The following is a 27,252-nucleotide window of genomic DNA, read 5'->3' as shown; positions in this document are numbered from 1 at the left end:
TCACTCTGCCAGCAGCACAGCCCCTGAGCCCTTTGGTTTCCTTCTGGAGCTTGTTTGGCCCCCTTTCATCACACCCTTCACGTGGAATGGAGCAGCTCCATGTGCCCTGGCAGCTGAGCAAACTCCTCACCAACCCAGCACTGGAACAAACTGTGGCTGGGACAGGAACCCCCATTCCCCCAGAACAGCCCCATCCTGCTGACATCCCTCCTGTCCTTCACGTGTTGGCATTTCCTGGGCAGAAGCTGTGTTCTGGAGCTCTCCAGGGGTGCCAGATGTTGCTGTGCCCGTGGGCACAGGAGGCAGATGTTCCACGGAGCAGGACTGAGAGGAGGACACCCAGCCTCACCCACCAGCCATGGCTGATTTATTCCCCCTGCAGTTAATCGTGTGGAATTCAAACCTGCAGGAGAGGGGTGTCGAACATCACCTCCATCGTGCCTGCTAAGTGTTAGAATTGCAAGAAAGGGAGCCTCAATATCTGTGTTACATGTGGAGTGTTTTATTAACTCACAGAGGCACTTGGGGTTGGCTCTTTTCCCCCTGGAGGCAATAGTAAAATTTGACAGGTGATTTTGTAGATGAAGACAGTAAACAGCTGTTGAAAATGATAATGTCTGAGTGGTTTTGTTGTTTCTATGAAAACTTAGTTACACTCATTTTAGATTAATTTTTCATTGTCTTCTGTAAATGAGAATTGCTTACATGGCTGCTTCAAATGGGACTTTGATTGCTTTCCATCTACTGCCAAAACCCTAAAAGACTAAAAAAAAATCAAATGCATAAAACCACTTATGAGCAAAGATACAATAAATTCGTGTTACAGTGCATTTTAATTTGATAAAATAAAGTTTTGCTGCGCAGCAGTTTGTACTCATGTGTGAGAGAGGCATATACATTAGCCATTTAAATTCAGCACTGTGTTAAACAGCCATAAAAGCAATTTTGGCTGCTGTTGGGAGCTTTTGGTGTGGTATTATGGAATTTCCCAAAAGTCTGACAAGCAATGTGGGAAAAATAAAATGAAATGTACTCGAGGAAAAGGAAGTGCAAGTGCAGTGTTGCAGCAAAGGCACCAGAGAGGGAAGGGGAAGGTGGGGTTCAGCTCAGCCCCGGATTTCTGTGCTCCCTTTTTGGGGCTGTGGGAGAAGGGGCTGCCCCTGCCATGCAGGCACAGCCCTGGGGGCTGGCTCAGGGGGCTGGATCTGGAACAGCTCAGTTTTCAGTGAATCAGTGAGCTAACAGGCATCCGTTCATGGTTCTTGTTCGTTCAGTGTGAGTGGGCTCACAGTGTCCTGTTGGGTGAGACCATCTCAGTGTAAAACACCACTTATGGACTCTGTTGTGCCAGTATTGAAAATAATGAAGGCAAACCAGCTGGACAAAGTCTGAGCCCTGGCTCAGGCCTGCTTTGGAGCGGGTTAGATTTAAAGTGCTGATCCCTGCAGGGGGAGCTTTCACCCAGGATGGCCTTTGGGCCTGGGGAGGGGTCAGGACCTGTTGTTTGTGAGCTCACAGAATGATCAGGTGTGAGTGAAAGTCACCTGCTCTTTTGTCAGATCACACACTGAATAAAACCTGAGTCCCGTGCTGACCTTTTGCGGGAGTTTTCTTTTGGCATAAATGTCAGGAAATGCTGCTGGAAATGAAAATATTGATAAATATAGTGCAGGATCTAAACTGTAACTTCAGCTTGCTTGGGAGCAGCTATTTGGGCAGCCTTCATTTGTTATTGGAACATTGTGCATCACCCAGTCCTTCATAGCAATATCTCTAAAAGTGTTTCTGACACACAGCACTTGCCTTGCAAGGCTTCACAGCACAAAGAGCATTGTTCAGAGAGGGAAATCACTGCCTCTTTGGCAAATTGATACTTCAAAGTTCACAGCAGAGCCGTTTTTTAGAACTTCTTCACCCGAGGAAGTTCAGCTCAGATGTGCCAATACATTTTTAAGGAGCTCCTGTTTTTCTTGCATTGAGCCAGTTCTCCTGACAGGCCTAATAGAGGCCAGGGAAGACAAATGCCTGGAGTGAGATCATGCAGCCCCTCATGGCCCCACAAAGGGCTTTGGCACAGGCTCTGAACACCACAGGATATAGAAATATATATATATATATATATATATTCCAGAGGCCAGCAACTCATGGGGCTGCCTGCTCTTCCCAGTTTGCAGAGTTAGGGATGGGAGAGAGCAGGGGGCAGCGAGCAAGGGACAGAGTTTAGCAGTAAATAGATTTTCTGTGGATCCCCTGTGGCAGTTTAGCAGTAAATAGATGTGCTGTGGATCCCCTAGGTCGGTTTATCAGTAAATAGAAGATTTTCTGTGGATCCCCTGTAAGGACCCAGGCTCTGTGCTCAGTGTCACAGGAGCCTGGCTAGCAGAGGGTAACGTGAGTGTGATGGAGGATTTGAGATCTGCAGTGGGGAAGGGGAGCAGGTACAACCTCAGCTGGGTAAATTGAGCCTGCCCAGCCTGTTTGTGTCTGTGTCACTTCCCCTGCACACTCACTGAGCACTCATTCATTCACAAGGTCCATGTCCTCAGCCCTTGGCTTGTCACAGAAGGTTTTGTGCTTGCCAGTAAATGACATCAGTGGTTCCAGAAGCTCCTTTTTGTGTCTGCTGGCACAGGTAGAACATGGGAGTACTCTGTGGTAATTTAATACAGACAGTTTAGACATCCTCTGGTTTTTCTCTTCCCTTTCTCTGTCCTCTTCACCAAGACATTTAGTGTCTTGTTGGTGATCTGTGAACCACATCATCAACAAGAATAATTGAATAAAAATCTACTCATGTCAGGAAATAATGTCAATTTACACTAGATGTCATCTGGTGAGGATGAAGAGACAATCCCTGATAGCCTGGAGCATTTCTTACTTGCCTTAGGCATAATTTTGTCTTTATGTTTGAATACTTGGAGCTCGGTAATCCTGTAAATCCCTTTTTCTATATTCAAAAAGCTCCATCTGCTTTGGGAAACCCTTTAAATTAGTCCTAAAGGCCAAGTCTCTTTATAGAAATAACTGGATAGCACAGATATCCTATCTGCAAAAAAACCAGCCAACTTCCTAGTGAAAAGTAATTCTTGGAAGAGTTTGCAATGCTGCTAAAAATTATTAAGAAAATATTTGTCCATTTTCAAAAAGCTTTTTGATTGAATGTCATGTAGATGTGAGCATGTTTGGGATGTGTAACAGACTGTGAAGATTCTCATTCCATGCAGAGTGGGAGAATCCTCTCTGTCTGCGGTACAAAGTGTTCATTCTGCAGGCCGGCACAGCAGGATGTTAGCAGAGATTGGTGCCCTGGGTTTGCCAGGGCTGTGTGTGCCATGCTCACCCTGCCCAGAGCTGGGCACCCTGCACGTTCAGCTCCCAGTGTCACACTGCCCTGCTGAGCTCGTATCTCTGCATTAGCCACAGCTGGGGCTGTCTGCAAGGGGAAGTTTCTGGTTCTGTTGAAACAATCCCCAAGCAGAGAGAGAGTTCCTGTGTCCTGTGCTGGCCTTTGCCAGGTGACCAGGGGTGGCACAGCCCAGGGCAGTCACAAAGGTGTGCAGCAGAGCAGAGCCACTCTGGGAGCCCAGCTCATTGAGGAGAGGGACAGCAAAAGGGAACCCAGCCCTGCTGCCTGGCAGCCAGGGCATCCATCTGTGGGAGCGGAGCACGGAGCTGCTGGAATATTCAATAGCAGCCTGTGAGCAGCTCTCTGCTGGTGGAAAAGGTCATCTCCTGCTTTGCCTTGGGCTTCAGGAAATACTTTCAAATTGTCCTGCCTTCTCTAAGCTGACAGGGCTGCTGGAGAGAGCCCCTGGGGGTGCAGGAGAGGTGACACTGGAGCAGTGCCCCACTGCCATCAACATCAAGAGCAGAACCACCAGTGACTGCAGCCAAAGGAAGGTCAGGCCCCGAGTGTCACAGGAGTGTGGCTCAGGGCTGGCACCATGCTGCTGTCTCAGGCACAGGGAACGGGCAGCAGCACTCACTGAGCAGCCAGGACTCTGGAGAGGCTTGGCACTGCTTTTACTGCATGGGCTGTAGCTGCACACGCTGGTTTCTGTGTTTAGAGGAAGGATGGATTGTTTGTTGCGCACTCTGGTTTCTGTGTTTAAAGGAAAGGTGAATGGTTTGCTGCACACTCTGGAGTCTGTGTTTAAAGGAAAGGTGGATGGTTTGTTGCACACTGGTTTCTATGACTAAAGGAAGGATGGATTGTTCCTGCACACTCTGGAATCTGTGTTTAAAGGAAAGGTGGATGGTTTGTTGCACACCTGGGTTTCTGTGTTTAGAGGAAGGATGGATTGTTCCTGCACACTCAGGTTTCTGTGTTTAAAGGAAGGATGAATGGTTTGTTGCGCACTCTGGTTTCTGTGTTTAAAGGAAAGGTGTATGGTTTGTTGCACACTGGTTTCTGTGTTTAGAGGAAGGATGGATTGTTCCTGCACACTCTGGTTTCTGTGACTAAAGGAAAGGTGGATGGTTTGCTGCACACTCTGGAGTCTGTGTTTAAAGGAAGGATGGATTGTTTGCTGCACACTCTGGTTTCTGTGTTTAAAGGAAAGGTGGATGGTTTGTTGCACACTGGTTTCTATGACTAAAGGAAGGATGGATTGTTTGCTGCACACTCTGGTTTCTGTGTTTAAAGGAAAGGTGGATGGTTTGTTGCACACCTGGGTTTCTGTGTTTAAAGAAAGGATGGATCCTTTGCTGCACACTGAGGGGAACAACAGCGTGTCCCTGATTCACTCCTTTTCCAATGGCTCTGGCAGGCTGCTACCCCAGGAAAACCAGACCAGCTGGAGGATCTGAGCTGGGAGGGGCAAACCCCTGTATGTTGGTGCTGGTAATTTCCAAGACCACCCCATCTGGTTGGCTGGCATCACCCTTCCCCCTGTTTAACCCTTTGTTCATATTGCAAGGCTGCAGTGTCAAACAGGAGCCCATGAGAGCATTCCTGGTTTGCTGTGCCCTCAGCTGTGCTTGGCACTGGCGGCTCAGGGAGCAGCACAGCCTGGGCTCACAGATACTGGGTGCTTGTCTTTGAGAATTGTCTCTCACATGATATTCACACAGCTGTGCCTCACTGCTGCTGCTGCTCTCCTGCAGGAACCATTAACAAGGGTAAGAAAGTTTCTTACCATGCAGGCAAAGGTGGAAATGCACTGAAAGGTGCAGAGGAGCTTCTGATTTTGGCTTTGTATTTCCCCAGAGCCTTGGGAAGCTGGACTCCTATCAGTGCTGTCCCATCTGGGATCAAACAGAGTTCAAAAGCAGCAAGGAGCAGGAGTGGTGACTAATATTGTTGAAGATTTCAATAACAAAGGGAAAGCTTGTGTTCTTTAGAATCTTTTTTCCTTTTTTTTTTTTTTTTGGACAGTGTCCCCTAAATGTCATTTGTATAATTACATAGAAACCTGCTTTGACTCATCTAGTGCAGAAAGGCATAGAAAGAAGGGCATAAAAAGGCAGCAATGATTGCTTGGAAAAAATCACAGCAGAGTTAGAAATCTTTGCTCTGGGCAGTGAGGCAACGTGTAATTCTGTGCTGCATGGAAGGATTCTGTGCTAGGCTCTTGTTTATTGCTTCCTGCAATAGAAATCTTGCTGCTGTTTACAGAGAATTCTGATATCATGGAGCCTGTGGTTCCCCCTAGCACTCCTGCCCTCTTCCTGGGGGCCAGGAGAAGATGAAATTGGTTTCCCAGCAATGGAAAGTCACCTCTGGAAAGCACATCTCTCACAAGCCCCATCCAAGCCGTTGTGTTTCCTTGCTTTGCCTGATTAAGCACATTTGAAACTGAGGTTTCCCAACAAATGAGACATGGCAGTTGTCTAATGGAGGTGCTGTAGGGGAAGGGCAGATGTGGACAAGCACAGATATCAGAGCATCAGTTCAGAGCTGCTCGTTATCTGCAGGTGCTGTGGCAGTGAGAGGCACTTGCTTTCCTCCCAGGCCATTCACCACCAGGCTCATGTCCCTCCACCTGCCTCGTTGAGGTGTTGGGGACACATTCTCTCTGTGTGCAACGTTCTCTCTGGGTAGCAACTCTGATTGTGATACAACATGAGTGATGGAGTGGGGGAGAAGTCAGAGAATCCTGGAATGGTTTGGGTTGGAAGTGACCTTAAAGATCATCCAACTCCAAACCCTTAACGTGGGCAGGGACACCTTCCATCAGACCAGTTCCTCCAGGTCCCATCCAGCCTGGCCTTGAATGATAAAACGTAAAATGATAAATCTATAAAATGATCCAATTTTTATAGCACCCTCAATGCAGTAGACATAAGGAGAAAGGAAAATATAAATATCCAGAAGTGAGAGGGTGAGATTGCTAGTGAGCAGCTGAATTAGGCAGAAATCCAAAGGCAGATAGATAGTTGGTGTGATCTCAGATCTATCAGCCGTGACAGTATCCCTTTAAATGAATCCTTAAAAATGTTAATTGCATATCATTGGCACTTCAGCAATGACATTTCTGCCACTGAATGTCATGGGGACATTTTCCCTTTTATTATCCTTGAGCAGGAGGAGTGAGCTACCACCAGATAACTGTATCATGAAATGTAATGGATCTACCTTCACTATTTATGCTGGTTCCACATTCAATAAGCTTCTTTTTAAATTTACAATGAGCAAGAGCTTTGGATGGCATTAGGAAGGCAGCGTTGTTAAGCTTTGCTTTATGAACTGTAAAATAAAGGTTTGTCCATCAGACTTCAGAACTGCAGCTACTGAAAGCCCCAGGGTCTGTGGTTTTTGTAAATTTGAATAAGAGCTGGTTTATAACTGCAGCCTGAAGTTGGCCACGTTTTTGTCTGATTTCCCCAGGACATTCACTAGCACCAGCTCATTCTCCTTTGTTTTAAACATTTATAAGAAGGAAAAAAGACAGGGAAAGCCGACAGGGAATTGTAGAACCATGGAATGGCCTGGGCTGGAAGGGAGCTAAAAACCCATCTAGTTCTGCTGACCTGGCTCCTCCCAGTTTTCACTGGGGCCATTCCCATTTACATGGAGTTCCACGAGCTCAGGATTTCTCCCACTGCTGCTGCTCAGTGTTTTCCTCAGACTGGTTTGGGTTTCTGCGTCATCTACTTGTGACTTCAGCATGGGAGAGACCATGTGAGCGGCACACATCATTGAAGAGAATTTATAACAAAAGAGGAGGGTTAAAAGACATCATACAAATACAAATAAGGGGGAAAATATGGTCTGAGACAGGAGATACCTGAGATTGGGGGAGAGGACCAATCTGCCTGTGGGTTTTGTTCTGTGCCGTTGTAATGAAGACATGAGCAGCGTGTACCTGAGCAGAGGGAGTGGGGAGTGCAGTGGTGGTGGGAGATGGTGGCAGCTCAGGAGCTGTGTTTGCACACAGCCTGCTCCAGGCTGAGGCAGAGCCGTGCACACCTGATTCCTCTGGGGACAGGGAGAAATCAATCTCATCTGCCCTGTGCCTCGTGTGCTGTAGGACCAGAGAAGACTGATGAGCCTGCTGTCCTCAGTGCAGCCTTTATCGGTGATTAGTGACTCTGGAACCTGCTCTGCATGGGAGGGAGGGATTGGGGATTTATTGTGGTCCCCAGTCAGGTCTCCCTCCTTCAGGGCCTGTCTTGTTCAGCTTCCTGCCTGTCCAGGAGAGGAGCATTTCTGGTTTCTGTACTCCAGATAGCAACAGGACTTTTGCTGTTTGCTCTCAGTGGAACATCACTGGCATTAGCATCTGTAGGCAAGGCTTGGACAGCAAATTCAGGCACTGGGTTGTTGTTTTTTTGTGAGACTGACAGAATAAATTATTCCTCACCTTGTTCCCCTGGGAAATAGAGGCACAGGAATATCCCACCACTGGCTCTCTCCATGCAGGCAGTGCACTTTTATTAGCTGAGAATTGCCCTCCCACATGGCAGCTCTGAACCAGGAGTGCCCTTCAGGCCTCTCCCAGCCCTGCTGAGGCTGAAGGCAGCTGGATCCTGGGCTCATGGCACAGGTGCCACGTTCAGACAGGCACCAGGGGTTTCTAAATGCCCAATGCCTATTGATTTTATTGTAGCTGCAAGGATCTGTGTCTTCACGTCTTGCCTGAGGTCGTTCAAGGATGCTGTGGAAGAGCTGGGAAGTGAAATGAGATTTCCTGTCCTGGTCCAAACACCTTAATCAAAAAGCAATGTTTTATATCACAGTTTATGACAAGAAAGCCAAGAAACCTTATTAAGTAATCTAACTCTGGTCTGGGCTGTACAAAGAAATCAAGTGCAGCATTATATCATCCTCCTGAGGATACACATGATATTATGTTGTGGTGATCAAGAGTTTGCTCAGTTATACCTTGGATATTTTCCTTTGGAGAACTTCATAACACTTTTAATGTCTTAGATTTCCATGAAATTATGTCCTCCCTATCTGTTAATGTCAAAATAGATCATCCTTTTCTTTATCCTCTGCTGGGTTTTATGGTTTAAAGGTAAAAGCTAGGTTAATATTGCAAAATCAGATATTTTAGCTGCATTTTGTCTCCAGTACTTAGCATTACTCTGTAATTACCACATCCTCTCCCCAGTTTGTTGAGGGGGTTTGCTTTGTAACAGCTTTTATTAAGGACCTGCTGAAAGAAACTTATTTTTAAGCATTTGTGCTCCATGTGAAGAAGTGTTTCAGGTGGGCAGTGGTGCAGCAGCCAGGTCTGGTGGAAGGAGAGTGGAACTCAGTGATTTTTAGGATCCTTTCCCCCCAAACCATTCCATGATCTTTAAAGCCACCTTCATTCACACTCTTCCAGCTCCAGCTCTAATTCTGTACCATTAATTTTCCTTCAATTGCTGTGACTCAGCCTGGTCCCAGGGTGTGTTCCCTACAGAAATCCCCATGAGCAGCCATGGTTGGGAAAAGGTGCAGGAGAGCAGGAGATGGAGGATGGCAGGAGCACAAGCCCTGAGCCTCTGGTGGCCTTGTCCCTGCACATGGTGAGAACATGCTTCAACCCATCCCTTTAGTGAAGAGTCAGATGGGCACTGTAACTGGGGATGCTGGGCTTTGTGCTCCTCTCCATTTCTTATGTCACTTGCTAAGTGCTGATCTTGCATTAAGATGTCACTGTCAGAACTGGAGAGCATTAGAGACAAAAGGAGTTGCTGAATTTCCAGCAGGTCGAAGTATTCTCGGATCCCTGGGCACTTTCTGTAAAAATCTGTTGGAGTAAAGGATGGCTAAAAAATGTTTTTAATCTAGGCTTTTTAAAATTTCTCTTTTGAGAGTCACTGTAATAAATCGAAATTATTGATTTAGCCCGTAGCAGTGCTCAGATTCACTCATTTAAGAGTGGAAACTGCTCGATTACTTGGAGCAATAACCCAGCACTGTGAAATGTCTCATCAGAGACTGCTGGGCCACACCTGCAGATGGGCACGCAGCAAAGATTGCTGTCTGCTAACGGCCCTGGCAGCAGCTGAGCTCTCTGGGTGCTTTCCTTGGTCATCCTCTGCCCCCTGCCCTGGGAAACCTTTGCAGAACAGGCCTGGTCACTGATGCTGGCCTTGGTGGTCACTCATTTGGGGCTCTGCTCACTGATGCTGGCCTTGGTGGTCACTGATGCTGGGCTCAGTGGTTACTAATGCTGGCCTCAGAGGTCACTGATGCTGGCCTTGGTGGTCACTAATTTGGGGCTCATGGTCACTGATGCTGGGCTCAGTGGTCACTGATGCTTGGCTCAGTGGTCACTAGTGCTGGCCTCAGAGGTCACTGATGCTGGCCTCAGCTCAGCCCTGGGCAGGTTTCCCATTGCTCCCCCTTTTCCAGACCCCCGAGAGTCTGGAAAAGGGGGAGAAAGAAGCAGAATCTATTTTGTGTTCAGTATCTGTGGCATTACCCCCAGTGTGAGCTTAGCTGGGTTGTGCACCCACAGTACCAGGTTTTAAATCCCCTGCATTAAATTAAGCACAGCTTTGGATAGAGCCAGTCCTGCATGTGAATACAAGGAAAGTCTTCTTCCAAGGGTAAATGTTTCTTAGGGCACTGTGGGTTTGAATGATCAATAAGTACTTGCAAAGGAATGCTTAATATCATACTCAAAAATCTTCTAAAACCAAGAGTGCTGGTGCAGTTAGCAGTGCTGATCTCCCAAGGGTGTGTGCTGCCCACACAGCTGGCAGCAGCTGGCAGCTTTCATGGCATTTTCTCCTGATGTCACTTCTGTTTTGCCTTTTATGCATCTTTTATTATCTTTCCATTAACAGAACATTTCCATTCCACCTTCTTTTCCCAAAACTGTGCTGCTCAGAGGCATCCAGGGGCTCTGTGCCCATTCTCCTGGGGCAGCATTTGCTGCCAGCCCCTGCCAGGAGTGCACTCCCCCATCCCTGACCTGCAGGCTCAGCTGTGAGCATCGGCATCTCCTCAGCATCTCCTCAGCATCTCCTCAGCATCTCCTCAGCATGCCCATGCCCCAGCAGGGAGGAGCTGTGCCTTCAGCTGTGCCCACACCCACCCTGCCAGGGCTGCTCAGCACATCCAGAGGAGCCCCCAGTCCCCCGTGCCAGCACGTGCTGCAGTCTGGCCGTGAATGATTTGCATTTCTGTAAATTCAAACACATCCAAGGAGCGACCTGGCCCAGGGGAGCTCTCAATCCAATCAAATTAGACTCATCTATCCACCCTGGAGCAATTCCTTGGAAGCTCTTCCTTGAGGAAGCTTCATTTGCAATCACTGCGTGCTGTGTACTTTAGAAAAGTTTTATAATTACTTGCTGTTCCGGCTGCTGAGCACTCCTAAATGCTGGATATTAAGGAACTGCTGTTTCAGTCAGTGAACAAGCTCTGAACATTAAACGTGCTTCAGGAGAAGCATTTCTTCCTCAGCCATTACACATCTCTGAAGGCAGATTTGTTTTCAAGTGGATGCTTTCCCAGCTGTTGCTCGCCTCTGTTTGCTCTGTGAGGAGAGGGAAGGAGGAAAGTGGTGCTGGTGTGACATTGCACCCAGGCTGCTGTGCTGTGGGGGGAGCATCCCTCACAGATGCAGGCACTGGGTCAGCCTGGAACAGCAGCAAGAAAAGCTTTGTCTTGCACCATGCACATTTTTTGACATTTTTTGTATCTCATGTTTTACAGAAAAAAATACTTTCGCATTAATCAGAGAACTGTAGATGGATTTTGGTACCATTTTTATGGCCCTCCACCACTAAAGCAGCCTGTCCTTGTCATGGGCCAGGGGACACCTGGCCAGGAGAGCTCAGTGATACCAGTGCTGGGGAGAAGTGGAAATCCCAGCTTGGCAGGTGTTTTGTAAAAGGTGATAACAGTGATTTCTGTCCCAGAATAGCTCACCAAACCAGGCCTCAGGTGCAGGATGGTGTTAGGATGCTGAAGGCCATTCCAGAACCAAGTGCTGTGCTTGCCAGTGACACCAGAACCAAAAAGATTTGGCAAAACCCAGATCTGGTCCTTAGCTGTGCCAGCCTCCCAATGGCCTGAGAGTGTCCCCAGCCCCTCCTGAGTCCTGGAGCAGGGCTGGGGCACTCAGGGAAGGGAGAGGAGGTTGGGGGTCAGGGCTGGCTGGGAATGAGCTCCTCCCCACCTGCAGGGTCCCTTCTGGAGCTGCCAGCAGAGCTGTGGGGCTTCTCTTGGAAAGATTGCAGAGGATCTTTGGGGAAATGCAGGCAAACTTCTTCATCTGCAGACCTTTCCTGGAGTTCAGTAGCTCTTGGAGCAGCTTTCATGTGTGCAAAGATTTATTCTCCATTTGGTGGGAGTGAAAGCACTGGGGTGGTCAATCACATGGAAAAACTTTTTCTCTGCCAGTTACTAAGAATCAGAACTAGAAATGGTGCGAATAACGTCATTTCAGGTGTCATTAATCTGGGGCACAATGGTGCCTGCAGCAGCCAAATGCACACTGCAGCTCAGGTGATTCAGGTGTCTTTGCATGTGCTCATGTGTGCACATAAATGACCAAATTCCCTGCAGTGTGTGTTCACCTGTGCTCATGTGTGCACATAAATGACCAAATTCCCTGCAATGTGCATTCACCTGTGCTCACATGTGCACATAAATGACCAAATTCCCTGCAGTGTGTGTTCACCTGTGCTCATGTGTGCACATAAATGACCAAATTCCCTGCAGTGTGTGTTCACCTGTGCTCACGTGTGCACATAAATGACCAAGTTCCTGCAGTGTGTGTTCACCTGTGCTCCTGTGTGCACATAAATGACCAAATTCCTGCAGTGTGTGTTCACCTGTGCTCCTGTGTGCACATAAATGACCAAATTCCTGCAGTGTGCATTCACCTGTGCTCACGTGTGCACATAAATGACCAAGTTCCTGCAATGTGTGTTCACCTGTGCTCACGTGTGCACATAAATGACCAAATTCCCTGCAGTGTGTGTTCTCCTGCAGTGTGTGTTCACCTGGAGTGTGTGTTCACCTGCAGTGTGCGTTCACCTGTACTCACGTGTGCACATAAATGACCAAGTTCCTGCAGTGTGTGTTCACCTGTGCTCATGTGTGCACATAAATGACCAAGCTCCTGCAGTGTGTGTTCACCTGGAGCTGTCCCAGAAGAGTGCAAACCCCAGTCACTGCAGCTGCCTCCTATTTACAAGCTGTGAGATTTATTTAGTAGGAGCTCTTCAAGTGGCAATAGGCTGGGCTTGAGTTATGAATTGCTAAACCCATCCATCCATCACAGCACTGCCCAAAATCACTCTCTGAATGCAGGCAGGAAATGTGCCACTGTCACAAACGTGCTCGATGTCTCTCTTTTGACACAGCAAGAAAACAGCAAGGAAATAAATTTCAAGCATTGGGTAGTATTAAGACTTTTCAGAGGGAGCCATCCAAATGAAAACCCATAATAAAAATAATAATTATCAGGGGAACCATTTGCTTTCAAAGTAATCATGCAAAGTAAAGCACAGAATATGTCCTAAGTAGCAAAAAACAGTGATTTCAGTTCAGAGGGAGAAAGGAAGTCTAGCACTTGAGAATGTAAGTGCTTTGTACATGATCGGTTCTTGATGGGTTTTCTCAGAAATGGGCCTTCATGTATTGTATGTAAAAAAGAGAGGAAAAATGGGAGCTGTTATGGGATGAATGCAGGCAAAGGTGTGATGAGGCTGGCATTGGGTTACTGAGCTGGGAAGTTACCTGTCATTCCCTTCATTTTCAAATCGTTTCAGCTGGGGTTGGGTTGCAGGAATTTTCAGTGGAATATTAACACTGTGGGAAGGCATTTAGAAAGTTCCAAGGAATTTAATGGATAATTTCTAATGAAGGGGATTTCAACTTTTTTTTTTCTTAATTAAGCCAGCAGCTAGTCCAGCAAATGTCTTTCATATATTCTTATTATTTCTGGTGTAGTTACAGAATTTAATATGAGGAGAAACATTTCCAGCATGTCTTTTCATATTTGTTTTTCAAATTTGCTTACTGAGTTTGTGGTATATTTTACCTGCCACAGATTTTTTCTTTGTTTGGTCTCAGCTGCCTGAAATTTTAATTTCCAGGGAGCACCTCTAAGGTTAGACTAAAATTGTTATTTTTTCATTTGATCCTGTTAATTGTTTAATGGCTTTGCCACACTGGTTACACTGAGCTTCTGATTGTGATCCTCAGCACTGATTGCTGTGGATTTCTGTGGTTTTGGTGGTGGACATCTACAAGAAACCTTGGTTTTCTTTTTGGCTGCAGCAATTCTGGGCTCCTCAGCCTGCATGAGCTGCACTGGCCTTAAATTTGGTTTATCAGAGTTCAAATCCAACTCGGAGTATGAAACATATTTGAAAAACCAAACAGAACTTGGAATGGAATAGGTGGGTTACAATAACCTGGATTCCATCCCTCCACAGTGCCCATAGCTTTGGTAATTTTGGATAACTCCAGTCAGTGTGCTCTGAGGCAGTTGTAGACTGGATAAAGCCTTGTAGAAGTGCTGAATAAACATCTGAGCTTGCAGGGATGAGCTGGCTCCCCTCAGCAGCCCTGCACCCCAGTAATGGCTCTGTTTGCTGTCCCCAGGAGCACCAGCCTGTTCCACGAGGTCGTGCAGCTGGAGTTTGAGATCGCCAGCTTCAGCAGCCTGTCGGGCACGCAGCCCATCAGCTGGCAGGTGGAGTACCCCCAGCACGGCTCCTCGGAGCCCGCCCTGGCCGAGATCTTCATCTGCCAGAAGGACCTGGTGGGCATCGTGCCCCTGGCCATGGTAAGAGTCCCTCCCAGCCCATGCCCACCCGTGCTGAGCCAGGCAGGGCCGGCAGAGAGTGCTCCCTGCCCTGCCACTGCCTCTGGAAACATCCTCACCCTGCCCTGGGCGCAGCACCCAGGTCCTACACTGACCCCACAGGAGAGGGATGCTCCGAGGGAAGGGATGCTCAGAGGAAGGGATGCTCAGAAGGGAGGAATACTGAGAGGGAAGGGATGCTGAGAGGGAAGGGATGCTCAGAAGGGAGGAATACTGAGAGGGAAAGGATGCTGAGAGGGCAGGGATGCTGAGAGGGAAGGCTTGCTGATAGGGAAGGGATGCTCAGAGGGATGGGATGCTCAGAGGGATGGGATGCTCAGAAGGGAGGAATACTGAGAGGGAAAGGATGCTGAGAAGGGAGGGGAGGGATGCTGAGAGGGCAGGGATGCTGATAGGGAAGGGATGCTCAGAGGGATGGGATGCTCAGAAGGGAGGAATACTGAGAGGGAAAGGATACTGAGAGGAAAGGGATGCTGAGAGGGCAGGGATGCTCAGAGGATGGGATGCTGAGAGGGCAGGGATGCTCAGAGGGAAGGGATGCTCAGAGGGAAGGGATGCTGAGAGAGCAGGGATGCTCAGAGGGAAGGGATGCTGATAGGGAAGGGATGCTCAGAGGAAGGGATACTGAGAGGGAAGGGATGCTGATAGGGAAGGGATGCTCAGAGGAAGGGATACTGAGAGGGAAAGGATGCCAAGAGGAAAGGATTCTCAGAGGAAGGGATGCTGCCTCTTCAACCATCTCCCTCATGTTTAAACCCTCAGTTTCTTGGCTTTTCCCACAAAACCCAGTAGATTTTTTCTCATTGCCCTGACCTTGCAACTCCTTAGGGCTTCAAGGACCTCCTGCTCAAGGCCAGGCTGCTTGGTCCTTGGTAGGCTGAGGCTGGTACTGGTTCTTCTGCCTGATGACCTAATAGTGTAGGAACTTCTGGTTTGAGGTCAAAAATAGAAAACAGTAATAGCCTCAATAGTATATTTAAGAATCATGAAGTGCAGACTTTCCTGTGGGTAAATGGTTTGGGTTAAAATCTGCTCTCTCTGCTCAGTGTTTTTGGAAAACAAGGAATTTCACTGGATTCTCCAGCATGTCAGCTGTGCTGTTGTCGGGCAGGCATTTTATTTTCTGTTGCTCAGGATCTGGAAGAAGAGTTGGACATTGCTCTGTGCTGCTTGTGAATGTTGTCCCTCCAGTGCATCATCTTGGTGGCACAATTCTGGCAGCCTTTTCTTTGAACAATGTTCAGCAGATAATTAGATGAGTATTATTTCCTGGAAGTCCCAGTCTTCAATATATTCTTCCCCTTTGAAGAGTGAAACTGCTGCTCATATCAAATGAGGTCATGGCCAGCAATTTCCTGATCCACAGTCTGTTAAGTCAGCAGAAAGGCTGCACTGCATTCCAGATCTGAGGGGGAAATAATTGTCCTCATTACCTGTCAGCTTGAACAGGGAGTATTTATTGGAGCATCTGCCCTCTAAGGGCTGGAGAACGTGCATGAAGCAGAATTTTTGTGGTCAGATTTTATTTTGAGATAGGTGCCTTCCACTGCCAAACAACAGACATGCGTCTGCTGGCAGACTTTGTGTCTTCTTGCTCTTTTCATGAAAGAATTCATCAGCTTCTCTCTGTATTCCATATCTGGGGGAATGGAGATTCTGATATCTCCTGTCAGGGTGTGATGCCTCTGCTCTTGCATACAGGGTTCTTGCAGACTTGTGTCTATCCTGCATTAAAATTCCTCTGCCTGCGAGGGTTCCTGTAAGAACTGGAGGTCTAAAAGGACGAGTTTAGTGTTGTATAAATCATGTAAGGCAAGATCCTTTATTCCCAGCAGATTGCCAGTGGGCACTGTGGGTTCAAACAGAGGGTTCAAACAATGAAATCATTAAACCTTTCTCTCCACAAAGCTTTCTTGTGTTTATCTCATTGCTGTGCCTTGTGATAACACTTAGCCAGAGCCAAAATACACTGTGTTAACAGAATGCAGCTGGATGGAGCAGCAGAGCACAATTGGCTTTAGTAGCAGGATGTTGTAGATAAAGGGAATTTCACTTCTCTCTCAGCGAACCCTGCACACCCAGCCAGGGTGCTCCCTTCGTGCAGGCATTAATAATCCCCAGCTGAGCTGGTTACCTGGCAGTCCCTGCAGGCACAGGGGGTGACCCTGGCCCTGCTGGGAGGCAGCTCAGCCTCTGTGTCTGCCCTGCCCAGCACAGCAGAGCACAGGCTGTGTCCAGAAACAGCATCTCAGTGTTGAGCAGCAAGTGGGCTTTGTGATCCTCTGGGGGAAGTAGATTTTGTTGATTTAAGCATGGAGAGTTCCAGGGTAGAGCTGCAGACATGCAAAGTCAAAGCTGTCACTGCACATTTTTAAAGGTGAGCAGGAGAAGGAGCTGCCCAAGGACACTGCAGTGTCCCAGCTGTGGGGCTGCTCAGCTCCTGCTCTGATCTGAGGGACACCTGGAAAGTCTCTGAGCAAACTTTTCCTGCTTTGGGTGGAACTTGGATAAAGGCTGCTGTGACCCATGGACTAGAGCTGGTCTCCTGTGAGCCATTCCAAACTTATGAAGCAAGAAAGATCATGTATCTTTTATTGCCCTGTGCCTGATTACATTACAGAAAGAGTTGTAAGATGAAAACCAAGTGGTCTTCAAAGATTAGTGCAACTGTTGCTATGGCATTCTGAAAGAGATTAAAGAATTGACATTGTCAGCAAGAACTGAACCTGAAATTCTAAAATAGCATTGTAGGGCTTGGCTCAGTGGAGCAGGGGGTAGGGTAAATCAGCAGATCCATCTGCTGATGGGAGCTGATGCACCCTGGTACAAACTGAGTCCTTCCCCTGTGGAAGAACATCCTGTGAGCTCTGCTTGGTCCAGGCTCCAGTGGGCACACACAGTACCCTGGCAGTGCCAGCATCAGTGTGTGGCCGAGCTGCTCATCGGGCACTGCAGTTCCTCATTGTGCTTGGTTTGTGTGTTTCTGTGCATTCTGAACTCACAGTGTTGGTGCTCCTGCTGCAGCACCCACTGCAGAGCTGTGACTCAGCCAAAGCCACTTTTTGACAGTTTTATGCGTGTTTGTTAACTGTATTTCCATTACAACAGAGTGATCAAAACCTTAGCTCCCAAAGCACTGTTGTTTTATATACACATTTATGTCTGCTGTTCCCTAAGGGAAGGAATTTTTAAGGTATTTCATTGTAATGAAGTCCCTGCAATACCATTTTAAAATATGGACCTGAATAAATAGAGTTTTCATCCCTGCACAGTGTGTGAGTTCACACCATAAAGCTCTATCTAGTTCAAGGGCACACAAGTGCAGAATTCTCACTCTGGTTCATCTTTCACTCTTTGGTGAAGTGGAGGCAACAGGCACAGAGGAGCTTTCCAGAAGGAAAAATCCATTTCCTGATTTGCTTATCACAAACAAACAAATGAACAAACGGATCATCCACGTGCCAGACTTTTCAGCTGACAGGTATTGTCTCAGATAATTCAGTTATGACTCACATGAAATAAATACTGGGAGCTTAGGAAATTTATTTTATGCAAAATGGAGCTATTCTATTAATAGTGCTGACTGGGACAGCTTGGATCAGCTCTGCAGCCCTGAGCAGAGCCTGAAGTCAGGAGATTTCAGAGTTTGTGTGGGAGAGCAGAGTCCCAATGTCCTGGTGAGAAGGGACAGAGATGCTCCTGTGCCTCCCCCAGTGCAGGCTGCTCTAAAGGACAGCATTGCTTCCTTCAGGTTTGGGGGGAAGGAATTGCACTAATTGTGCATAAATTGTTGATACCAGCTGAGGGCTCTGCAGCTGCCAGTGTAAAGCACTGTGTCACACAGGGACTGGGACCTGCAGTGCTGACTGATTCACCTTAGCTGGGGAGAATTGGCTTTTTGTGCTGCCTGCCCATCAGGAAACAAAAGCAGAACATGGACAAACTGTTGTTCATTCATCTCAAATTGGTCAGAAGGTGCAGGCAGCATAAAGAACCCAAAATTACTCAATTTAATGCTGCCTTTTTAAGTTCCAGAGATCATTTCTACAGCCCTTGCACTTTGCCTCCAGCTTCTGTTTCCCTCCATTTACTGCATTCCTGCTTTGTACAGTCACATTGAGCCCTACCTTTGCAGGAAATGAGAATGGATCAGTAAGGCTGGTCCAGCTGGCTGCAATGAGTATTTCCATTGGTCCAAGCTGTATGCCATTTTCTATGAGTATGTGCAATTTCCTCTTGAGTATCTCCAGTCTGACAGTGCTGTGGGATGAATTGCTTTGGGATTTTTAAGATGCTGAGGAGAGGTGGGGCCAGCTAACTTCCAGATTTTCAAAGATCTCTGAGAAATGTTAATGTGAGGCTTAATAGATGCTTCTTAATCTTGACAGGAGGCAAAGCCTGCTAAGCAAACAAATCATTGCAGAACAACAAGAATGTGCAGGGAGACACAAAATAAATTATTGGCTGCTGGGTGTGCAGAATGCTCCCCTGGAAGAGGAGTGTCAGAGACCTCTGGGGAATTCCGTGTGTGAGCCCAGCTGATCCAAGTCAGGGCTGGGCCAGGGTTCAGTGGAACTGAGCTCCTGAAAGGAAAAGGAGGGACAGCAGGGCTGCCAGGGGGACACTTGGGTCAGCTCCTGGCACTGCCCTGTGTAACGTGTGAGATCTGGAGGCTGTGTTGTCCTGTGGTGTATTCTGGGGGTTGTTTGAAGTGTTGCTTCAGCTCTGTGGTAGTGCCCCACCAGAAGAAGACATCTTAGACAGCAGTGAGTATTTGAAGTGACAGCTGATTTAAATTCGGGCTGTTGAACACGGCCACAGAGGCAATATTGCAGCTGCCACACGTGCCAGCAGTGTGAGCCTGCTCAGGAGGACTCCCCAGGGCTGGCCCTGGTGCTGGAGCTGCTCAGGACTGCAGGTGCTGTGCCCAGCCCAGAGCAGATGGAGGAGGGCAGAGGGCACTGCCAGCAGGGGCAGAGCAGCTCCAGAGGCTGCTGCTGGCAGATGTTTGCAGCTGGCAGAGAGCAGGAGTGGAAGGCAGGGGGGTTCCTCACTGGTGATCAATCTGCAGCCTGTGCTGGGCAGTTCATTTGCAGAGCTCAGCCATGGCCAGCCCTGCAGCAGGGGCTGCTCTGGCTGCACTGCTGGGCACGGAGCTGCTGCTGCCAGGGCTGGGGGAGCCTGGCATGGCTTGTGTGGCACAGGGAATGGCACCCAGCAGCCTCCGGGGCTGGGCTGTGCCTTCTCCTCTGCAATAATGCACCAGTTCTCCCTAAACTCAGCTTTCTCAGTAGCTGTAGCTAAGAGGTGATTGTCTAGACTTAACTGGTAAATGCACATCCACTGTCCAAACTAACTCCAGACAGCAAACATTATTTTATTTTATTTTATTTTATTTTATTTTATTTTATTTTATTTTATTTTATTTTATTTTATTTTATTTTATTTTATTTTATTTTATTTTATTTTTATATTTTATTTTATATTTTAATTTAATTTTATTTTATTTTTATTTATATAATTATTTCATTTTGTTTTATTTTATTTTATTTTATTTATTTTATTTTATTTATTTTATTTTTATATTTTATTTTATATTTTATTTTAATTATTTTATTTTATTTTTTTATTTTATTTTATATTTTAATTTTATTTTATTTTTATTTATATAATTATTTTATTTTGTTTTATTTTATTTTATTTATTTTATTTTATTTTAATTATTTTATTTTATTTTTATATTTTATTTTATATTTTATTTTATTTTAATTATTTTATTTTATATTTTAATTTTATTTTATTTTTATTTATATAATTATTTTATTTTATTTTGTTTTATTTTATTTATTTTATTTATTTATTTCATTTTCTTTTTATATTTCATTTTATATTTTAATTTTATTTTATTTTTATTTATATAATTATTTTATTTTGTTTTGTTTTGTTTTATTTATTTTATTTATTTATTTTATTTTATTTTTATAATTTATTTTATATTTTAATTTTATTTTATTTTTATTTATATAATTATTTTATTTTTATATTTTATTTTATATTTTATTTTATTTTATTTTTATTTATATAATTATTTTATTTTGTTTTGTTTTGTTTTATTTATTTTATTTATTTATTTTATTTTATTTTTATATTTTATTTTATATTTTAATTTTATTTTATTTTTATTTATATAATTATTTTATTTTATATTTTATTTTATATTTTATTTTATTTTATTTTTATTTATATAATTATTTTATTTTGTTTTGTTTTATTTTATTTATTTTATTTATTTATTTTATTTTTATATTTTATATTTTATTTTAATTATTTTATTTTATTTTATTTTATTTTATTTTTATATTTTATTTTATATTTTTATTTTATTTTATTTTTATTTATATAATTATTTTATTTTGTTTTGTTTTATTTTATTTTTTTATTTTATTTTATTTCATTTTATTTTATTTTATTTTATTTTATTTTATTTTATTTTATTTTATTTTATTTTTATATTTTATTTTATATTTTAATTTTATTTTATTTTTATTTATATAATTATTTCATTTTGTTTTATTTTATTTTATTTTATTTATTTTATATTATTTATTTTATTTTTATATTTTATTTTATATTTTATTTTAATTATTTTATTTTATTTTTATATTTTATTTTATATTTTATTTTAATTATTTTATTTTATTTTATTTTTATATTTTATTTTATATTTTATTTTAATTATTTTATTTTATTTTATTTTTATATTTTATTTTATATTTTAATTTTATTTTATTTTTATTTATATAATTATTTTATTTTGTTTTGTTTTATTTATTTTATTTTTTTTATTTTATTTTTATATTTTATTTTATATTTTATTTTAATTATTTTATTTTATTTTATTTTTATATTTTATTTTATATTTTATTTTAATTATTTTATTTTATTTTATTTTATTTTTATATTTTATTTTATATTTTAATTTTATTTTATTTTTATTTATATAATTATTTTATTTTGTTTTTATTTATTTTATTTTTTTTTATTTTATTTTTATATTTTATTTTATATTTTATTTTAATTATTTTATTTTATTTTATTTTATTTTTATATTTTATTTTATATTTCAATTTTATTTTATTTTTATTTATATAATTATTTTATTTTGTTTTATTTTATTTTATTTATTTTATTTATTTTTTTTTTTATATTTTATTTTATATTTCAATTTTATTTTATTTTTATTTATATAATTATTTTATTTTGTTTTGTTTTATTTTATTTATTTTATATTATTTTATTTTAATTATTTTATTTCATTTTTACATTATATTTTATATTTTATTTTATTTTAATTATTTTATTTTATATTTTATATTTTATTTTTATATTTTAGTTTATATTTTAATTTTATTTTATTTTTATTTATATAATTATTTTATTTTGTTTTGTTTTGTTTATTTTATTTATTTATTTTATTTTTATATTTTATTTTATATTTTATTTTAATTATTTTATTTTATTTTATTTTATTTTTATATTTTATTTTATATTTTAATTTTATTTTATTTTTATTTATATAATTATTTTGTTTTGTTTTGTTTATTTTATCTATTTATTTTATTTTTATATTTTATTTTATATTTTATTTTAATTATTTTATTTTATTTTATTTTATTTTATTTTTATATTTTATTTTATATTTTAATTTAATTTTATTTTTATTTATATAATTATTTTATTTTGTTTTGTTTTATTTATTTTATTTATTTATTTTATTTTATTTTTATATTTTATTTTATTTTATTTTATTTTATTTTATTTATTTGTGTTCTTTTCCCTGGTGGGTATATGCTCTGCAGCTCCTGATGCTGTCACTCCCGGAGGTGCTGTGTGTCTGCAGACAGAGCAGGGTCTCAGCCAGCTGAGCTGAGCTGGGATAGCTGTGACCCGTACACAAAACCAGGAGGGATTTCTGTTCATTGGCAGCTTCCAGAGATGATTTTGATCTGTAAAGAGAGTTCTGGTATTTCTGGGGAGGCCTCCCTCTCCTGCAGCAGGTGAAATGTTTGCTTAGCAGAGGTGTGCACTGTTCAGGCTGAGCTGTAACTGATGAGGCCTGAGGTGTTCCAGCTTGGACAGTGGAACGATGGAGACACCAGAAAATGCCTCACTCTAATGGGCTGGAATGAGGGAGCATGGGGTTAAAGCATCACCATGACTTTTATAAGATGTAGTGTTTTAATGAACTGCCCCCACACCTTGAAAACCCAGGAACTTTTCACCTTCAATTTGCTCTGGCTGTGTGTTTGCCTTGCCCTGCTCTCAGTTTACAGTTCATTATCCAGACAGGTGCTCCTCACTGGGGATGTTTGTCATGGAATTCACTCACAATCTGCACTTCAGACTCCCTGGTACTGCTTGAGGAGATGAAGGACAGGAGCCAGCACAGGCTGAGCAGTGCAGGGGACAGAGCTGCCCTCTGCCTCTGCTCTGCTGAACGGGAGCAGCCGTGGGGATGGCACTGGAGTCATCCATAACCCCAGAACCAAGGGCTACCAGAACCTCACCAAACCTCACCAAAAAAACCCCTTTAAAACACGCCCCAGCTCTCCATGTGATCCCATGTGCTGAGGGAATCCCAGCCCAGCCCTGATGGCCCCATTGCTGTGGGGTGTCCTTAGTCCCCAGTTAAACTGCAAAGAGAATCCACACAAACACTGGAATTTCCCCTCAGAAACAAATCATGCCTAATATTTAATGCTCCAGCACCATGGCATGACCACCAGCACGCTGGTGAGAGAGGGAATTTCAGCAGGCAAATGGAAAAAAAGTGCCACTGACATTAATTTTAATCAGGTCCCAGTCATCTGATTTGTCCTCTGTATTTTTTTTCCCCCTAGCAGAGCTGATTGTCTTTCTGCAAGATTTGTTACTCCACAGAACAATAATAGAGGCTGTAATGATGTAATTTATGGCTGTAATTTGCTTTTGGAAATCCTCTATTAGTGAAAAATAGCAACAGTGCAGTTTTATTAATTGCAGGAGGTGACTGCTGAATGCTGAGTGTCAGTGCCAGAGGAGTGACTGTGCTGTGCTCTGCTCCCCAAGGTCTGTAGGAGCAGAGCTCTGTGTCCTTTGGAGCCTGTGCAATGAGTGCTTTGCTTAAACTAAATAAGTGCAAAAATAATTCAAGTTCACTGGGAAGTTTGAGGAAATGACAGAGGGAAGCATTAGCCTGTAAATTCAGCATTGAGAGGCGCAGCAGAGTGTTAGTGCACCCCATAATGTGCTCACGTACTCATGGCTCTGCAGAATTGCACATTTATTTACACCTTCTACCCCCAAACTGCTGCTTGCAGCTCAAGCCTTGAGCTTCATTACTGAGCTCCCCTCTCGGTGTGCCGTGCCAGGGAGAGCCACTTCATCTCCTTTCCTTCTGTAATGTGAACATTTTTTACCCTGGCACAACACTTTCATTTCCATTTGCATAAACCAGGCTTTACCAGGACGTAGCTTGGGGGAACAGCGTGCGGGCAGAAATCACCTCTGTGTGATTTAAAGGTGAATTCCCTTCCCTTGTGCTCTGAGGCAGCGCTGGGCTGGCCGAGGGCCAGGCTCGCTGTAACCTCTGTGCTCTTGAGCTCTGCTTTTGGGGAGCTGACAGAAGGCAGGAGCCTCCTGCTGCTCAGATGATGTCAGCAGCAGAGAGCAGAGCCATCCGTCTCAGCCCTGGCTCCTCGGCATCCCTGTGTCCAGGCTCTCTGTGCTGTTTTTTGGGGGAGTTTTACAGTTTGCTGCTTGGTGGGGCCAGCAGAGGAGCCTGCCTCTGGAGCTGGGACAAAATGTCAATTGGAAGTGTGGAAAAGCAGGGCTGGGAGGAGCTGCCAGCTGGCACAGGTACCCTCAGGCATATGCTGCAAGGCTGCCTGCGAGCTGCAGGAACCAGCCTGGAGTGGGAGTAAATAAATTCCAGACTCAGTCATTCCTCCTCGCTGCCCTTACCTCATCCCAATTACGGGCTGCTCATTGAGCCCTGGGAGCTCTGACAGCAAAAATAGGAATTGTCTGGCGGGGTGGGAGCCACATGTCTGTCTGCACTGGGCTCTGCCTCTCCTGGCCCTGTGGCTCAGGCCACTGCAGTTAACTCATCTCTGCAATGGGCATGGACATGGACATGGATTTCCTGAGTTACAGTGCAGGTTGGCTGACAGCATCATTCTGTACAGCATCATTCTGTACAGCGTCACTCTGTACAGCGTCACTCTGTACAGCATCACTCTGTACAGCATCATTCTGTACAGCATCATTCTGTACAGCATCACTCTGTACAGCATCACTCTGTACAGCATCACTCTGTACAGCATCATTCTGTACAGCATCACTCTGTACAGCGTCACTCTGTACAGCGTCACTCTGTACAGCATCATTCTGTACAGCGTCATTCTGTACAGCGTCACTCTGTACAGCGTCACTCTGTACAGCATCATTCTGTACAGCGTCATTCTGTACAGCGTCACTCTGTACAGCATCATTCTGTACAGCCTCATTCTGTACAGCGTCACTCTGTACAGCATCACTCTGTACAGCATCACTCTGTACAGCGTCATTCTGTACAGCGTCACTCTGTACAGCATCATTCTGTACAGCGTCATTCTGTACAGCGTCATTCTGTACAGCGTCATTCTGTACAGCGTCACTCTGTACAGCGTCATTCTGTACAGCGTCATTCTGTACAGCGTCACTCTGTACAGCGTCACTCTGTACAGCATCATTCTGTACAGCCTCATTCTGTACAGCGTCATTCTGTACAGCGTCATTCTGTACAGCATCACTCTGTACAGCATCATTCTGTACAGCATCATTCTGTACAGCATCACTCTGTACAGCGTCACTCTGTACAGCATCATTCTGTACAGCATCATTCTGTACAGCATCATTCTGTACTGCTGCTTCTGTGGGAAGGAAAATTCCCTGCTTAAACATGGATGCTGGTCTGCCTCCCCTGCTCCAGCACTGCCAGGGCAGTTGTAGCCCTGAGGAGTAAAAATCAGAGTAATTCCATAAGTGGAGCCAGCTTTGTGGCTAGAGGTGATGTCTTTTATTAGGCCATCCAATAGAGCTGGAAAAAAGGCCAAGCTCTCAAGCACTCTGATCTCTTTTCAAGCCTCTTTCAGCTGGAAGTTGCTGTGAGATGCTCAGATAAAGTTAATGGTCACTGGGATTGCTCCAGGTTACACTAACACAGAAAATGTGCCTTAAACAAATGGCTTTGGTGCCTTGGTCTGTCATATCCCTGACTTACACAGCGATCAGAGCAGCCCCTTTCAAGGATGCTTCTCAGCCAGGAGCCGCCAGCAGGGTCTGGACAAGCAGCCCCTGAAGGTAAAACTTGTTTCTGCTTGGGGAGGGGGAAATAATTGCATCTGTGGTTATACATACTGTATATATTTCATTTTCCTCCTTCTAGATATATGCCAGGTTTGGTTTCTATAAGGCTCACCAGTCTGTCAGATGTGTGTCTGATCAATAATTTGATTTTCCTGTGTCACTCTCTCATCTTTTTAACCACAGTGAGTTCCTGATGTCTGTACAGTATCTGCTCCCATTAATGCAATAATCTTGTTCCTGCCCTCTGTGTGCTTTGCTTATGTAGAGCTGCTGTGAAGTCAGTGGCATCAATAAATTATTTGAAAAGGAAAAATAATCTAGGTACAAGGATAGGAAATAATAATTACTATTTTCTGCATGTTTAGGACCACTTTTTCAAAAGCTTATGGCGTTTTTGTACAGATTTTGCTTATCAAAAATTAAGACTGTACAGCCAGAATCAGAAAGGAGCAAGTAGAAAATTCCTCTTGCTGATTTCAAACCAGAGTAAATGAAAGTGAAATATTGAAGCAGAAGCTGCCTGCTTCTCTTCCACAGTGGTTTGAATGAGGCTCTGACATCCCCAGCCTTCAGCCACGTGCACAGCCAAGAACTGAGGAGTTCAGGAGCTGGCAGGGCATGAGCTCTGTCCATTAGAAGGAGAAAGCAGCTCGTTAATAACCCATGGCATATTAATCTACCCAAATAAAACAAGTTCACAACCTCCAGAGCAGCCATAAAAACCATCCCTGTATCACCCCAGTTCTTTAAAACAAGAAATTGTCCTTGGACCTCATCCTTGAAGTGCATGAAGCATTTAAAATTCCTTCAGCTCAGTGGCAGAGCTCAGATCACCCTCACACCCTCAGGTCAATGCTCTTCATGTGTTTCCTCTTGTCTGAGGGTGCTCAGCAGATGAAAATTCTGTGTATGGCTACGTGCTGCAGGTGTTTTCATACATCTGCCAGAAATTAAATGTGTTTAATTCATGCCCTGCATAAATGCATGAAAACAGAAGTTTTCAAGAGAACTTAGGACAATTTTCTGCTTGTTTTATCAAGTGTAAGTGTGCTCAGAAGTACCTGCAAGTGTACTTGGCTCCATGAGCAGCTTTCTGAAGCAGCAGCAGCAATGGTTCTCAAGTGTGTTGGGCTCAGAATAAGGGCTTTTAACCTGTCACTTCACTCATTTGCATCTGTCTCCATTTCCTATGCTAAAAAGAGCCAGTTATGGTGCTGGAGTTGGAATATCTCAGGTAATCACTCACATTTCCAGCCATAACTAAACTTTTTTTCTCTCTAGATAATGTTTCCTATGTAAGTGCTTTCATTTCTGAGTCAATTTAGTTAAATATTGAAAGTGAGGACTGAAATGGCACAAAGAGGAGCAGGTAGTTTCCTGTGTTACAAATAAGCATCTTCTAAAAAAATCTGGTTTTTTTTTTTCCAAGTTGATGTATATGCTTGGAGAATTAAAATGTAGAATTCTGCTTCCCATCTTCTCCAGTCACTTTTATGTGCTTATTCTGTATTTTAAGTGGTTACAGGAAGATGAAATGTGGGGTTCTGTTTCCCATCTCCTGCAGTTGTCCTGAAAGGTTTTTGTTAAGTTTTAATAGGTTCCAGAATTATTTTCTTTGAAGTAATTTTCAGTT

The 27,252-nt window shown here is 43.4% G+C and overlaps 1 protein-coding gene across 3 annotated transcripts in view; it reads left to right on the top strand.

Moving 5' to 3' along the window:
* The window catches only part of TMEM132C (transmembrane protein 132C), a 171,613-nt gene that overhangs the window by 118,254 nt on the left and 26,107 nt on the right, over positions 1 to 27,252 (top strand). For 2 of the 3 annotated variants that reach the window (XM_074554140.1, XM_074554142.1), the window contains exon 4: positions 14,009 to 14,192. The exons of the other annotated variant lie outside the window; for it this stretch is intronic. In XM_074554140.1, the coding sequence (XP_074410241.1) occupies positions 14,009 to 14,192 (184 nt within the window). The remainder of the gene's footprint in view (positions 1 to 14,008; positions 14,193 to 27,252) is intronic. 3 annotated transcript variants of the gene reach the window in all.

This window comes from Zonotrichia albicollis, chromosome 18, assembly GCF_047830755.1.
Source record: "Zonotrichia albicollis isolate bZonAlb1 chromosome 18, bZonAlb1.hap1, whole genome shotgun sequence".
In the NCBI taxonomy this organism is placed as follows: Eukaryota; Metazoa; Chordata; class Aves; order Passeriformes; family Passerellidae; genus Zonotrichia; species Zonotrichia albicollis.
The sequence above is the reverse complement of the archived record's forward strand: the minus strand, read 5'-3'. Positions and strand labels throughout refer to the sequence as shown.